The 16,598-nt window shown below is 39.4% G+C and overlaps 1 protein-coding gene across 2 annotated transcripts in view; it reads right to left on the bottom strand.

Moving 5' to 3' along the window:
* Positions 1–2,454: 2,454 nt before the first annotated feature.
* Positions 2,455–16,598, bottom strand: part of SLC30A8 (solute carrier family 30 member 8) — a 46,289-nt gene continuing 32,145 nt past the window's right edge. The window contains exons 5-8 of one of the 2 annotated variants that reach the window (XM_047842751.1): positions 12,653–12,803; positions 10,103–10,208; positions 4,280–4,414; positions 2,455–2,908 (exon numbers count right to left, since the gene is read on the bottom strand). In XM_047842751.1, coding sequence (XP_047698707.1) covers positions 2,763–2,908; positions 4,280–4,414; positions 10,103–10,208; positions 12,653–12,803 — 538 coding nt within the window. In that variant the 3' untranslated portion in view covers positions 2,455–2,762. The remainder of the gene's footprint in view (positions 2,909–4,279; positions 4,415–10,102; positions 10,209–12,652; positions 12,804–16,598) is intronic. The other variant, XM_047842752.1, reaches the window with a different exon arrangement.

Here is a 16,598-nt window from a genome sequence, read left to right as displayed (position 1 = left end):
TCCCCCTACCTTATGATTACCTGGCATTCAGTGTGTTTCTGACATAAAAGATAAATGAGATTTTGAAAAGAAAGCAGAGTGAACAATTACACCAGAATTTGTGTGTTTGCCAAGTCTTAAGGGCTATGTCCTACACAAAATATGGAAAAGCAAAACCATTCAATGGTCTTTGAGACAGGAGATATGATTTGGCATGAACTATCCCTCGAATTTGGAGAGCCAGCTGAGACAGGAGACATTAGGAACCTTAGTGGCTCTAATTCTGGTTGCCTAAACGTGCTCACTGAGGTGGGGGACAAGTCTATTTGTCTCCACTGAGCAGGGCGAGCTGTCAGCAGAATGCTAAGTAGCTATTTCAGCAGTGCTGATTGATTTGCAGAGATAGCACAGATGTGACCTCCTCAGTCAAAGTCAATGTTTTCTTGGCCCTCAAATTTCCAGAAAAATACAAATGTAAATGAAAAATAATGACAAGACCCATGAACGGCCCCAGAGTCATTGTCTCGACAATTATTTAATGCCTGTTAGGTTTCCAGCACCCTGCTAGATGCTGACAGTGACATAAAAATCATCAGAGACATAACTCTTGTTCTCTACAATATTAATAATGGTAAAGTGGTAAAAAGTATATAGTTTTAAAATCAGAGTTGAAAGTTTCCTTTGCCACATATAGTCTGCTTTTCAAATTAAAAACTAACAGGTAACCCTGAGTATGCCTTCCATACAGTCTTCCCTTTGTCTAGAATGCCCTTTTCTTCATCTGTCTACAGAAACTCCAGATCTATTCAAAGTCCAACATGACTGTCACCTCAATGACATGAAGCCTCAACAGCCATGCCCACACAGCAATGCCCATCACTTTTTCTGTGCCCCATCCATGTGTTTGCAATTCAAGATATTATTGTAGGTATCCTGATTATGTGTCTGAATTCCCATACTCAGTGACCTCTTTTGATTGAAGTTCTTCTAGACCCTGGCTGTTCTTTAAAACATCTCTGGGTATGTTAAAAAAAAAAAGTACAGAAGTTTAAGTTCCAAATCAGATCCATTGATTCAGGATTTCCAGGATGTGGGCCTGCACATCTTTATTTTATTTTACTCTCTACAAGTGATGTTGAGTTACAATCAGGGCTAGAAGCATGGTATTATACAATCAATGACTCAGAATGAGAGAATTTTGCCTTGCCAGCTGGACTTGTCATTCTCTCCTGCTTCGTGTCCTCAATGTTTTTTTAACTCACCCCTCACTTATTACCCTTCAGCCACAATGGCCATCTTCATTTCCTCCCACACACCAAGTACTTTCTTCATGGTATCCATTCATGCTCTTGCTTCATCTAGAATGTTCTTACAATTCGTTTGGCTACCACCTACTATTCAGGTCTCAGCTTGGGTGCTGTTTCTTCAGAGAGGCTCCCCATCGACCTCCACCAACCTAAATCAGCCTCTCTCCTTTCATCATTTGCCACTATTTGTAGTACATTCTTGGTGTTTATTGGTGGAATGCCTGTCTTCCCAACAAAAGGGGAGGAGCTCCATGAACACAAAGGCCATACTGACATAGTTCACCAATGCTTAGCTCATAACCTGTATTGAAAGATTATCTATTGTTTTAAAGTTTATTTATTTATTTTTGAGAGAGAGAGAAGGAGGAGCAGAGAGAAAGGGAGAGAGAATCCCAAGCAGGCTCCAGGATGTCAGCTCAGAGCCCAACCCAGGGCTCCATCTCATGAACCGTAAGATCATGATCTGAACCAAGATCAAGAGTCAGATGTTTAACTGACTGAGCCACCCAGGTGCTCTGAAAAATTGTTTTTGAATGAATGAATAATGATATCAGTTAAATTACTTAACTTCTGTGAGCCTATGTCCTTGTCTATATAACGATGGTATTAATTGCAACTTTCCAAAGTTGTCACTCAGATGAAATGAGGTGACACATCTGAAAAGCCTAGTACAATACCTGGACAATAGTTGGTATTCCATAAATATTATTTAAGACCTGGGAGTTCTTAATTATTTGACTAAATTATTTTCCATATGATCTGGAATAAGAACTCTGATGCTCTGTGCCTCCTTGTTTTGTTATTAGGTCACACCAAGTGAAAACACTCAAAAAGCAGCAATTTCATAATTTTTCATTTGTCCAGAGCTTTTACACAGAGAAGCAAAATACCATTCAATAGTTTTAGACATGTTAAAACATAATTTGTGAGAAGGAAAGAGGACATTTCTACCCCGTTTAGGGAATGGTGATGCTGATAGGGAGTAAACAGAAACTGCTCCAAATCCTATTATAAACTGGCCAGAGAGTCAAGTTCTAGTGGGGTGTTAAGCTTCCAGCATTTCTTTTAACTTAAGCTCTTCCTAGCCCCATTTGAGGAGAATTTTGTGACTTTTCCTGGGCACTGATTCCTAATAAGACTTTCCCAAGTTCAATTTTACCCACTCATCCTCAGGATACATCACTGAAGGGAGATGAACTTTTTATTGCCTGTGGTTACAAACAGCTGTTACTTCAGCCCCAGTCAGGAATAGTCCATACACACATTCCTGTAATTGAACACAGCTACTGATGAGTTGATAATCCAATTGATTAATGAATCTGTATGCATCTTCATTCATGGTGGATAAAATGTGCACTGTACTGTATCACAAATTTCTCAAACTTCTTCCTTTGGTTCTTTATTTCTTATATTCTAGAAACTGCAGAGCAGTGTATAGTGGGCCATTGAACTCTGGAAGTTGACATTGTGACTGAACTAGTCCCGGGGTTCTTCACAGAAAAAACAGTCAGGGTCCTGGTCAGCTGGAGATTCCATCTGAATGGTGAGTGAGTGCACAGTAAAGCTATCGTTGAGGACTTTTACAATATCTCTTCGAACAACCTGGCTGTCCCGGCTGGCTGCTGTTGAGAAAGAACCACAGTGAGAGGGGCACTGACTACACACACATGGGTGACGGCTAAATTTCCAGCCTCAAGCACTTTGTCTTTAACCTGGTGGGGAGGGCCACAGGCGGAGCACTCAGGGGAAGTACTCTGGCTCTGATAATCAGCTATATCCACACAGACAAGACAGGGGGAAATTCTAGTGCAGCAAAGTACCCATCACTATGGAAACTCTCCCTGCCCACAGTTCTCTCTTGGGTCTGGCCCTCCTAGAACCTGACCATGGAAGGGGAGATAAGGCCTGAAAAAAGCCAAGACAAAGCTCTGATTTTTTATGCAGCCCTTCCCACCAGGCCCCAGAGACCTTTGCGTTGAAGCTCTTGTATCTAGTCAGCATTTATACCAAGACTAGTGATAGGAACAGGGAAGCATTTAGAGCTCCCTACAGACTCTTCTTTGAGCAGGAACCTCACTGCCATCTTCTCTCTTGTCCCAAAAGGTATCAGGAAGCTGTAAGAGTCCCTCCATAGTAACCTGATTGTTCACTAGATTCTTCCATCTGCAGTGAAATATTGGTGTAGTAGATGCTATAAATTACCTGTAGCCACATCTGAGCCTCTCAGCAAAGCCGAGGATATCAGAGAAAGCATAGTCCTCAAATGCCTGTCGCCAGTGATCCTGTACCCTGCCTCTAAGTAACTTCTTGAATTATTTTTTTAGCAGCCTAACATATCATTTGGCCTGAGCTGTCTCCTGAAGCAGTGAGAGGCTTCCCCTCCCCCACTGCCTATCTCCCCAGCTCTAGGACACATGGTGCACAAATCACATTCTACTTGAGAAAGTACTTTTTTAGAATAAACCCCAAATCCTAAGAATTATCTCACATGGTTACAGAATTTCTAACCATCCAGTGAGGGAATCACCATTAATTCCTACTAGCACATCTTTTAACCTGTTAGAATCTTAAGCATGGGACCTAGGTCTCCTTCATTTTTTTAATCTTCTGTAATAGGCAGAGCATCTCAGACACAGGAAATAACTCAATGAAGTTTATGGTTGAGCTCATCCCATTATTTAATTCATCGGGCACCAAGTCAAACAGGTGAGATCTAATTTTCCGAGTTGAAGACCTTGAACTTTGGGTGGCATTTTAGCCATTCATTCTACCCACTACCCTCTGCAGTCTGCCTCAAGGGATGTCCTCAGCATCACTGTTGCCATGATAACATTGACAAGGGCTTTTTTCAAAGGGCTTTGGTAATAGGAAACACTCCATGGTTGTTTTGACAGGCAACAGACACGAAGGGCAGCTGTACAGAAAGGAGGGAAATTATTGAGTTTACAGGGCAAGGACTGAATTTTGTTAGGGTGTTTACAAAACTCACTGACCTGCAGCAACATGAGCCGAGAGAATCACTTGGTTCATTGCTAGAGACCAGATGTGCAAGCTGTGCACAGACACCACTCCATCCACCGCTAAGATGAGCTCTTTCACATCATCGTAGTTCAGGTTCTTTGGCACACCTGACAAGTGGAAAGGGAGGGAGGCTCTTTGTTATTTAACTAACTACAGCTCATTAACATGGCTAAGTGGGGCTGCAAAATTTTCCCCAGGATTATCAACTTGTCTTCCGCTTTTCTGGTTTCTTACTTCAGATGTTTACAAATTAAATTCACCTGACTCTTTCAAAGGGTTCAACATGAAAGACTTTATTATGCAATAACCAACAATAGTAATCATTCTTGGTTTTCAGGGTGTGTTATTAAACCAACTGAGCTTTTTCCAGTTATCTTTGCATACGCTCTAAAAAGCAAAATGAGGGAACGTGGGATTTGGAATCAAATAATTCCTGGTTAGCACTCTGACCACAACTATCATGAATTTACCCAAATCATGGAACTTCTCTGATCCTCAGCACATCTGTAGTAAAAGAGGGGTGATAAGAGCAATATGTACACTAAATTCTTTGAGGAGAAAATGGGAAAATATCTGTTCTTTGTATACTGCAATGCTACATAATAGTAGTTATCTGACAGGTCACTAACTAAACTGAGTTAATAGATGATCCTAACATTGTAATACCATCTATTTATAGAATTCTTATTTATTTAGGTACATTAGTCAGGGTTTACTGTCTGGGTCATATAAGATCAGAGTTTGACACCATCCTTGCTTCTAAAGGAATGGTAGGGGGCACACAGGGAGGGAGGGACCCTGGCAGCCAATCAGCTATTCTTTTGGACTAAAGGAACTGGGATTTCTCCAGCTTGAAGAAGTGAAGGCTAAGGGAAGAAGGACCACTTTCTTCAAACATTACAAGGACTGTCATTTGGAAGATGAGAGGATATGGAAGTGTTAAGGGTCCTTGCCTTGGCTAGAGAGAGGGCAAGTTAATGGGTGGTTAGGATTGGAAAACACATCAGTTTAACATAAGTTGTTTTTTTTTTAATCAACTCAACCAGCATAACGATGATAAAGCTATTTTTTTTAAATCAACTCAACCAGAATGACAATGATAAGGCTATTTGATGCAATAACGAAATCCCTGCCAACTAACCCAAAGAGAATGAAAAGATTATTAAGGATGACCACCTTTTAGCTTCTACTTCAATCATATAGACACAAACACCTGGTGTGGTATACACACACACACACACACACACACACACACATATATATACATATATATATATATGTATATGTATATATGTATACATATATATGTATATATATATGCCTTAGATTCATTCCAGTCCCCCTAAAGAAAATTTCTATGGATGAGCTCTGAAATCAACACACTTTTGATATGGTTGATATGGCTCTCCAACTTGAATGTACATTAGTATCTTCAGAGGAGATTTTAGAAATCCTGATCACCAGATTACACCCAAGACCAATTAATCAGACCCTCTGGGGATAAGATGAAGCATCAGTATTTTTATAGCTCATTCGGTGATTCTAACATACAAACAAGGCTGAGAACCATTGCACTAACATTAAGAGCCACTGGGCAGCTGTGCCTTGCAGTAGATCTCAAGCTTGGCTGCATGTTAAAAAACACAAAACCGGCCCCTACCCCAGTCAATTAAATTGGAATCTCTGGGTATGGGGGGCCTAGGCACAAGTACTTTTAAAAAGCTTCCCAAATGATTATAATGAGCAGCTAGTCAACAATAACTTTAAATTTTTGTTAATGTTTATTAATTTTTGAGAGACAGAGTGCAAGCAGGAGAGGGGCAGAGAGAGAGGAGACACAGAATCCGAAGCAGGCTCCAGGCTCTGAACTGTTAGCACAGAGCCTGAAGCGGGACTTGAACTCACAAGCCATGAAAGCATGACCTGAGCTGAAGTCGGACAGTTAACCCACTGAGCCACCCAGGTGCCCCAAGAATAACTTTAAAGGACTAAAGGAATAGGGAACCCTTCACCCTCCTTTTTCAGGATTTAAGAACCTTGCTCATGGAGACTTCCTCCTTGAGGCTAATATTAAAATTCTGTACAGTTTGAGTTTAGTTTAATCCCACTTCATATTGTTTCATGGGGTAACAAAGAGCTGGTCAACATGTTCTTTTACTCTGTGAACTCAGGCATTAGAAACAAATTAAAAGAGTTCTCAGAGTAGCCATAGAATGGATTCGTGGGTGACATTGTTATATTGTAACATTGTTATATTATAATGATAACACACCTTTATTGAGAAACTGCCATATGTCAAGGTTTGTGCTAAGTACTGTATTCATAGTGATTATCTTAGTAGTTCTAAGAACTTTAGGAGCTAATTATCAATGTTAACAATTCCTATCTCACTGGGGAGAGGAAATTGGGAATCAGAGAGGTTAAGAAGCATTACTTAGGATATATAGATAAGGGAGATGTCAGACTCTAAAGACCAGGCTGTCAGTGTGAAATGTTACGCAAATAGTAGACTCTAAGTATCCCAACGCAAAGCTGACTAATAGGCCTAATGTGTCACCTCTGAGGAGTTTCATTTGACCCTTTGAAGACCTATTGTCATTCATCTAGGACCCTTGAGATGAAATCGCACTATTCCACTACCCCCTTCTCTCTTGCCTCTATTATCTCTTTACTTTTATGGAGAACACAAGTCCACTGTTACTTATTTTACTCTGTAAAATAATATCAACAAACAAGAAGATATGTTCCCACTGGCTTCAGTGCTTCATCATATACTAGAAACTTTTTTTCCTGAGGGAGAGCCTGCAAAATATCAATGCATCCAGGAAAATAGCTAATTAATATTTTAAAAATAATTACCCAAGTTAATAAATATATGCAAAATCACTCAATATCTCTCATAATGAAAGAATTGCATATGGAATCAATAAGATATAGTTTTCACCTATCATATTACAAAAGAATCAACATTTTGATGATACTCAGTGATGGTGAGGATGTGTGGAAATGTCAAATCCTATTGGTGGGAAAGAAATTGATATGGTGTTTTTGGTAGAAATGGCAACGTCTATCAAATTTTTAAATGCACATAACTTTTGAAATAGCAAAGCCACTTCTAGGAGTTATGCCACAGACATACAAGCACTATATATATATATATATATATATATATATATATGCACACACACACACACACACACACACACACACACATATATATATATATATGCACATGGTAATTACACCATAATTTGTAATATCATCAATAAGCAAGTATATGCATACAGTGTATGTAATACTTTGTACCATGAAAAGGAATAGGGTGTTATCTCTATATATGCTCATATGGAAAGACCTCCAAATAAAGAAAGCAAGGTGCAGAGCAAAATTATGTATCAATGCAAAATTCTGTTTGTATAAAAAAAGACGTGTGTGTGTGTGTGTGTGTGTGTATGTGTGTGTGTGAATGCACAGATATTTTGGGATGACTTATCAGTAGGTATTACCTCTGAAGAATGGGACTGAAAATTCAAAGGTAAAAAAATGGAAAGACTTTTTATAATTTTATTCCTTTCTATATTTTTATAAAACTTTATTAAGTACAAGTATTATTGTATGCTAACGTAATTTGAAAACCCAGTTTAAAAAATGGGGTGCCTGGGTGGCTCAGTTAGTTGGTTAAGGTCTGACTTCGGCTCAGGTCATGATCTCATGGTTCATGGGTTCCAGCCCCGTGTGGGGCTCTGTGCTGACAGCTCAGAGCCTGGAGCCTGTTTCGGATTCTGTGTCTCCCTCTCTCTCTGCCCCTCCCCCGTTCATGCTTTGTCTCTCTCTGTCTCAAAAATAAATAAACATTTAAAAAAAAAAGCTTCTTCCAGGTAGGAGTTACCTGCCAGCTTCAATAATTAGCTACATTTTCCTGGGGCACCTGGATGGCTCAGTCAGTTAAGGGACTCTTGATTTCGGCTCAGGTCATGATCACACAATTCGTGGGTTGGAGCACTGCACTCAGAGCTCCTGAGGTCTGAGCCAGCTTCAGATCCTCTGTCTTCCGCTCTCTACCCCTCCCCCACTCGCTCTCACACTCTCTTTCAAAAATAAATGTTTACGAAGGTTGTTTTAAGTTAGCTACGTTTTCCTTAAATAAGAAGAGATAATCACCTGAGAAGAGCTATGCTTCGAGACAGGGATGGAAAATACTCATCTCCGATGGGTACCCATTTGCCTTTTATCCACCTGTAAGCCAGCAAAGTTCCCTAATAGGAACAACAGCTGCAGCTCAGCGCTTGGCCCTCAGGAAAGGAAATGGATGCATCTGTGACTTGACAAACCAAATATTGTCACCTTCAGAGAGAGGACGTTCATTTGTTAGTGACGCTTGACTCCATCTTGTGATTCACCGTTGTCAGCATCATCATCCTCCAACGTTTATAGTGCCCAAAGGAACAAAACTCTTAAACGTGTACTCAACAGTGAACACTAAGGAAATGTGGGCTTTTGTGAAGGCACGTGCACTCTGAAACTCTGTCTGGCTTATGTCAAAATGTGCTGGACAAAAAAGAAAAGTTCAAGCCAATGTCTGGATATTCTTGATCATCCAACTGCTTGATATGATGCAAACCTCTAATTCTGATGGACTTTTCTAGGTTCCATTCTTGTGCCTTTTGTGTAGTAATCCTTTAGTAGTGTGAAAAGGTCATTCTAGTGGTTCTCAAAGTGTGGTCCCTGGACGAGAAGCATCAGCATCTTGTTAGAAATTCAAATTCCCAGAGTGCTGATGCATAGGGGCACTTGTACCCTAATGTTTATAGCAGCACTTTCAACAATAGCCAAATGATGGGAAGAGACTAAATGTCCATCAACTGATGAATGGATAAAGAAGATGCGGTTTATATATACAATGGAATACTACTTGGCAATGAGGAAGAATGAAATCTGGCCATTTGTAGCAATGTGGATGGAACCGAAGAGTGTTATGCTAAGTGAAATAAGCCAGGCAGATAAAGACAGATACCATGTTTTCACTCATATGTGGATCCTGAGAAACTTAACAGAAGACCAGGGGCAGGGGAAAGGTGAGAAAAAAAAGTTACAGAGAGGGAAGGTGACAAACCATAAGAGACTCTTAAATACTGAGAACAAACTGAGGGTTGATGGGGGGTGGGGGGGAGGGGAAAGTGGGTGATGGGCACTGAGGAGGGCACCTGTTGGGATGAGCACTGGGTGTTGTATGGAAACCAATTTGACAATAAATTTCATTAAAAAAAAAAAAAGAAAAAGAAATTCAAATTCCCAGCTGCTGCCCCAGACCCACCAGTTCAGGAACTATCAGGATAGGCCCAGAAATCTGTGTTTTAACAGACCCCAAGTGATTCTGATGCCTTGAAGTTTGAGTGCTGGCCTGGTCTAACAAGGGTTTTAGACCACCCTTTCACAGTAGCTATAATGCTGCCTAAGAGATAGCTTATTCAATTTTTCTTAGGCCTTTTCCATATATCTAGGGAGAAATTTATATTTTCACAATATCTCCCTCAGTGCCTATCCTTATTATTTGTACATATTGTTTTTATCGTATGCCATATCATTTAATAGTTGCTGGAGGAAAAAAGAGAAGGCAATTCTTTTTGTTCCCATATGAAGAAAAATCATAATATTTGTTTTCACAAAAAATCCTTATACATTTAGATTTTCCTTATAATGCAAATTAACAGTGGATTTGCCTTGATGCCATTCCCTGCTGTGATTATAGGGAAGAGAAACACCAATCCTGGAAATAATAATAAAATCACTCCTACCTTCCATGAGTAAGATGGAGAAGTCCTTTAAGACAGTGATGGTGCTGGCCAAAACCAGGATGGAAAAGACGAATGTGCAGATTGGGTCAGCCATTTTATAGTCTGGCTAGAAAATATAGGGACTTAGGTTAACTGAATTCAGGCCTTCCATGCAGAAATTCTGATTTATAATAAAATGAGTAAATCTCCCTGCTTCTTTTTCTATCACCCTTTCACCTCCCTGAAACTTGACATCCAACTCAGAGGCAAGATTTTCTGAAGAGTCAATCCTTCATTTAAGCTTTAAACTATCAGTGGCTGAAGAAATTTAAAAATTAAATTTAAGACATAAAGGAGAGGGGCCTTGAGTGTTCTTTTCGAAGGCCTGATTTGACTTTTCTGTTAATAGAAGCACAGAGTATGTGATGAAAATATGCACAAGTTTATATAATAGTCAATGGCTTTTCAGCCTTCCTTATGATGAGAAGAAAGGGTATCACCTGCCCAGAGGTTGCACATGACCAAGGCCCAGCTGGAGCTTGGTCATGGCAGACTGGGGTTGTTTCCTTTCTTTCCCTCCTCAGGATGGCACATGTTCGAGACAGGCATCTTTTTTTTTTTTAATTTACATCCAAGTAGTTAGCATATAGTGCAACAATGATTTCAGGAGTAGATTCCCCATACCCATTTAGCCCATCCCCCCTCCCACAACCCCCTCCAGCAACTCTCTGTTGTTCTCCATATTTAAGAGTCTCTTATGTTTTGTCCCTATCCTTGTTTTTATATTATTTTTGCTTCCCTCCCCTTATGTTCATCTTTTTTGTATCTTAAAATCCTATGAGTGAAGTCATATGATGTTTGTCTTTCTCTGACTGACTAATTTTGCTTAGCATAATATCCTCTAGTTCCATCCACGTAGTTGCAAATGGCAACATTTCATTCTTTTTGATTTCCACATAATACTCCATTGTATATATATACCACATCTTCTTTATCTATTCATCCATCGATGGACATTTGGGCTCTTTCCATACTTTGGCTATTGTCAATAGTGCTGCTATAAACATTGGGGTGCATGTTCTCCTTCAAAACAGCATATCTGTATCCCTTGGATAAATACCTAATAGTGCAATTGTTGGACCATAGGGTAGTTCTATTTTTAATTTTTTGAGGAACCTCCATACTGTTTTCTAAAGTGGCTGCACCAGTTTGCATTCCCACCAGCAGTTCAAATAGATCCTTTTTCTCCTCATCCTTGGCAACATCTGTTGTTGCCTGAGTTGTTCATGTTAGCCATTCTGACAGGTATGAGGTGGTATCTCATTGTGGTTTTGATTTGCATTGCCCTGATGATGAGTGATGTTGAGCATTTTTTCATGTGTCGGTTGACCATTTGGATGTCTTCTTTGGAGAAATGTTTGAGACAGGCATCTTTGATTAAGTCCTAAGAGTATGAGCTGAGGCCTCATTCTTGCCCTGTCTCACCACTGGAGCCATTAGCTCCAGAAGAGATACGTGTCCTTCTGCCCTTGATGAAGTTTTGTCCCACAGAAAAGTCCATGCCTCATTACCTCTGAGAAACTCTCAAACTCCACTACCCAGGACAAGTGTGAATGATTTTGCCTTAAACTTAAAGCTTTCAGTGAATATTTGCTCAATTGAATTCAGATACGTCTTTATAATTTTTATTTATGTGTTTTCATTTTTTAGTAAAAATAATAAAGAGTCCTGGATAATTGGACAATCAAGGTGCAAAAAACAGAGCTAAATGCTCTTCTTTTCCATTTCCCCTACCTACACCCCAACCCACTTCTGTTAGTTCTTGGTACAAGAAACACAGATCTATAGTAAATGTTTGTTTAGGGTCAGAGTTTCATCCAAGATCCATCTCAACTTTCCATTAACACCCTGATTTGTCGGGGGGGGGGTGAATTATCTTTCCCCCACTGGGGGGTGATATTGGTGGGACAGTCAATCAGGTGCTTTTCCTCCCCAGCCAGCAGCAGGTACAAGACCCAAGCTAGGTCTGGTGGGCTCTCTTTCCCAGAGAAAGAGAATCTCCAGCAAAATGCCAAGAAATGGAAAAAAAATTGGTTGACTCGTAGTCATTTCTGCACTGGTACCTGGGACAGAATTTGCATAGTTTCTGAAATCTAAGATACCTAATGTTGTCCTTATTTCTATCTTGATTTCTATCCAAGAGTACATCCAATACATTTCAACTAATAAATATATTTTTGCTTAAGTAAGCTAGACATCCTTTCTGTTGCTTACAACCCAAGAATCCTAAGGTATTCATGGTTCCATTGCTGTTCATCTTAACTCCATGACAAAAGGAACTACTTTCTTGGAAGACTGGCAGCCCTACATTTGGAGACATAGTACTTAGGAATCTGGAAAGTCTAAGGTTTCAGGCTTTGAATATGTGTTGTTTGTTTAAACCTTGCAAAGTAGTTGGTGTAGGTAAATAGGGGCTGGCCACCCTCATTTAGGTTAATACTGGCAGGTCAGCTTCTGCAGTACCTAATCTATAAACTTACTATGACAGTGAGTAAACTCAAACATACTCACCTTAAAGTAGATAATAAGTGCACTGGTTAACACACTGATACTCTGAAATAGATCTCCGAGGGCATGCACAAAGGCTGCTCTGACACTGGCATTGGCTTGCACTTCCTTGTGATTGTGTCCAGCATGTCTCTGGTGCAGAATCACACTTAGTCTGAAAGAGAAAAGGATGTTCTTGGCATACATGAGATTAGCCATTGAAAACCTATGCAGCATAATGAAGCAGTTGACAAGAGCATGTGTTATCCAAGATGGAAGATAGTTGAAATATTAATGCTGTAAAATGTACTATTTTGGACTAATTTTGAAAACAAATGTATCATACAAGTTTTAAATTTTTACACAAGGACAGACAACAAAGGTTCACCTATTTTCTCTTCCATCTACCTAATGCTACTCTGGTTCACGTTAAAACCAGAAAGCATCACTTCCTAGATGAAACTATTTGACAATAAGGAAGGGAAATATTTATTGAGCATCTACTGAATGCGAGGCACTGAGCTAAGCTTAAAGCTGAGCTTTGGTGGGAGCTTAATTAATGTACTGGTTTCAAATACAAAAAGCAGCAGAAAGGGGTAAAACAAAATAAGAAAATTTCATCAAGTTTGGATTTTTAAAAATATTTTATTTTACTTAATTTTGTTTATTTCTATGAGAATTTAAAATTTGAATAATTTTTAATGGCCAATGATGCATTTGTGTATATTAGCTATTAACAAGAGACTAAAATATATTAATGTATCACATATATGTGTGTAAATATATATTAATGTATATATATGCAAATGTATATATAAATGTATATATATATATATAAACACATATGTGTATACAGTCCTAAGAGTATGAGCTGTGGCCTCATTCTCTCTCTATAGATAACATATTACAAAATTTAACATCTCCTACTCAAGTCAAAGAGACAAGTGTTAGTCATATAAATTATGTACCTGGTTTTATTTTGGAACAAAAGTTTAAAAAAGAAATTATTTAGTACTATACATCCCAGTCTATTTGCTGGTAAAGTGTCTGTTAAACCCAAGGTCATTATCCACAAAGTAGAATGACTGCTATCCAGCAATACTTGATCATTACATAATGCACAGGTTTTTTTTTTCAACGTTTATTTATTTTTGGGACAGAGAGAGACAGAGCATGAACGGGAGAGGGGCAGAGAGAGAGGAAGACACAGAATCGGAAACAGGCTCCAGGCTCTGAGCCATCAGCCCAGAGCCTGACGCGGGGCTCGAACTCCCGGACCGCGAGATCGTGACCTGGCTGAAGTCTGACGCTTAAGCCACCCAGGCGCCCCTTTAATGCACAGTTTTTAGATGGTCAGTGTTTGGACAGAAATTCACCCTTAATTAATAATTACCATTTATGAATCCTCAGACAGCTTAATATGGCTGGCAGTTAACATACTCTCTTTCTAGATATATCCATGTGTGCTCATCACCTTGTCATTCATTCTTTTACTCATTTTATTAAAAAAAAAAAAACAAACAACTTAGGGACTCTTGTGTGCCAGCCACTGTTAAATGCTTGGGGTATAAAGGTGAATGAAACAGACGTGAACCTTCCCCGGTGTGGCTTTAAGTATGATGGAGGTAGCATAGATTTTAAAAAGACACCCATAAGTGGAAAATTCTCATTTTAATAAGTCTAGTAAGAACAGGTACTATAGATAATATAACAGGGAAGTCTGATTTAGTTAAACAAAGTAATTGAGTTGGATTTGAAAGATTATGTTAGATTTAAATTACAGGCTGGAGAGGAGGGAATATTTCAGGCAGAGAAAACTTAGCATGCAACAGTCTTAAGGCTCTGTCAGTAATCTTTTTCCTAGAATCCCTTTGCAACTTTTGTTAGAACTTTCTGTCCTGATTTGGAGTCTGCAAGGGTTTGATTTATTCCCAAATTATGGTTCTGATATTTCTGTATTCAGACAACACAGCATCTAGCAGCACTTGAAACTATAATCCCAGTTCTAGGAGAAACATTATAGTCACTCAATATCTTTTTCTATAAATAACTACCTACTTGCACAGGGAAGTCACCACTTTTCAATTTCCTTATCTTTCTAAGTAGGAAAAGCACCTGCAATGTTAAGATCAAAGTTCAAAAGCAGTTGCTGTAGGAAGAAAATTTGGATGGCATCTATTTAGAAAGGCAAACTCGATTATCAAGGTTCTAGATTTATGGGGAAGTTAGCTAGCTGTATCCTTCATATTCATGTAGCATCGACACAACCTATGTGACATATGCCTCTTGGGAAATTATTAATATTTTCATTGTCCCTGCTGTCTTGGGGACATATTGTTCTCTTTATGCAAAGATGATGTTATTGACCCCAGTCAGCAGCACATGTGCTCTGCCTTATTTGTCTCCTTGTGCTGATAGATTTGCATTGAACTCTACACACTTTTTCTCCCAGTGCCAATATGAAACACATTTTCAAGTTAGCTGGATGGAAATAGGGATCTACTCAGTAATAGCAGTCAAATACCACTCTTCTAATTGGTTAGCTTAGATATTTCGAGCAACAGTTTGCACACTAAGAGGTGAGGAACTGACGCAGGCAAAAGGTATGGGTATTAGAGTGACCTGAGGAGCGTTTTCAAAATGTACACATTCGGATTTTCCTCTAATACCAGAGATTCCATTGTGCCTTCCTTAAAAGACACTGTTTAAAATGTGATTCTTCTTCACTTTCAGGTATAAGCCTACCTCATAGCATGTATCATGTTGCATCACAAGATAGATAGATGATACACAGATAGTGTATATGAGTCTCTTTTTGCTGCTATAACAAATTATTACAAAGCTTCTGTGGCTTAGAACAATATAAATATATTGTCTTATAGTTCTAAAATGGGTATGCAGGACTACATTCCTTCTGGAGATTCTAGGAGAGAATTCATTATCTTACCTTTTCCAGCTTCTAGAGGTCACTTAGTTTCCTTAGCTCCAGGATCCTTTCTCTGTCCTCAAAGCCAGCAATACAGCATCTTCCCTTTACTCTGACCTCAAGTGTCCCTCTCACAGGGATCTTTCTGGTTACATTTGGCCTGTCTAGATAACCTGGGATAATCTCCCCATTTCAAGATCCATCCTGAACTTAATCACATTTGCAAAGTTCCTTTACCATGTAAGTTAACATACTCAGAAGTTCCAAGGATTAGAATATGGAAATCTTTGAGGAAATCTTTGAGCCATTATTTTGTTGACCACAGATAATTGATAGGTAGGGTAGGTAGGTAGGTAGATGATGCAGTCTTAAGTCGGGTTGCCCAGAATCAGGCTATCAGATTGGAAGGAGTAAATCAACCAAAAAAGACCAAAGGCCTGGCCTTAACAGCACCCAACCCCGCACCCTTGTCATGAACAATCAAGTAGCTTACTTGGGTAAGAGCAGACCAATACAGAAATGATCACATGTCCAGTAACATCATATGTCTCATAAGAATGAATTAAGACTGCCTGGATAAGAGAATGGACCAAAAGGTGGAAACTAAAGACAGCGACTAGCTAATGGAGCTTAAGAAGGAGTTTTCAGGCAGTCTTACAATGATACAAAGATAGACTGCTTTTGAGAGGAACAAATTCCCTGTTACTAGTTCTGTTAAAATATATGACACTAATGACTATTTATTTTATGGGGATGTTGCAAAAGAGAATTCAAAAGTAGAAAGGGGACTGGAGTAAACAAAATCTAAGATCCCTTCCAACCCAGAACTCTGGGAACCCATAATGTGATCATGTAACAAAAACCAAATCGGATGGGGTACCTGGGCGGCTCAGTTAAGTGTCCAACTTCGGCTCAGGTCATGATCTCTCACGGTTTGTGGGTTTGAGCCCCGGATCGGGCTCTGGGGTGACATTTCAGAGCCTGGAGTCTGCTCCAGATTCTGTGTCTCCCTCTCTCTCTGCCCCTCCCCCACTCGTGTTCTCT

This window comes from Prionailurus viverrinus, chromosome F2 (genome assembly GCF_022837055.1).
Source record: "Prionailurus viverrinus isolate Anna chromosome F2, UM_Priviv_1.0, whole genome shotgun sequence".
Lineage (NCBI taxonomy): Eukaryota > Metazoa > Chordata > Mammalia > Carnivora > Felidae > Prionailurus > Prionailurus viverrinus.
The sequence above is the reverse complement of the archived record's forward strand: the minus strand, read 5'-3'. Positions and strand labels throughout refer to the sequence as shown.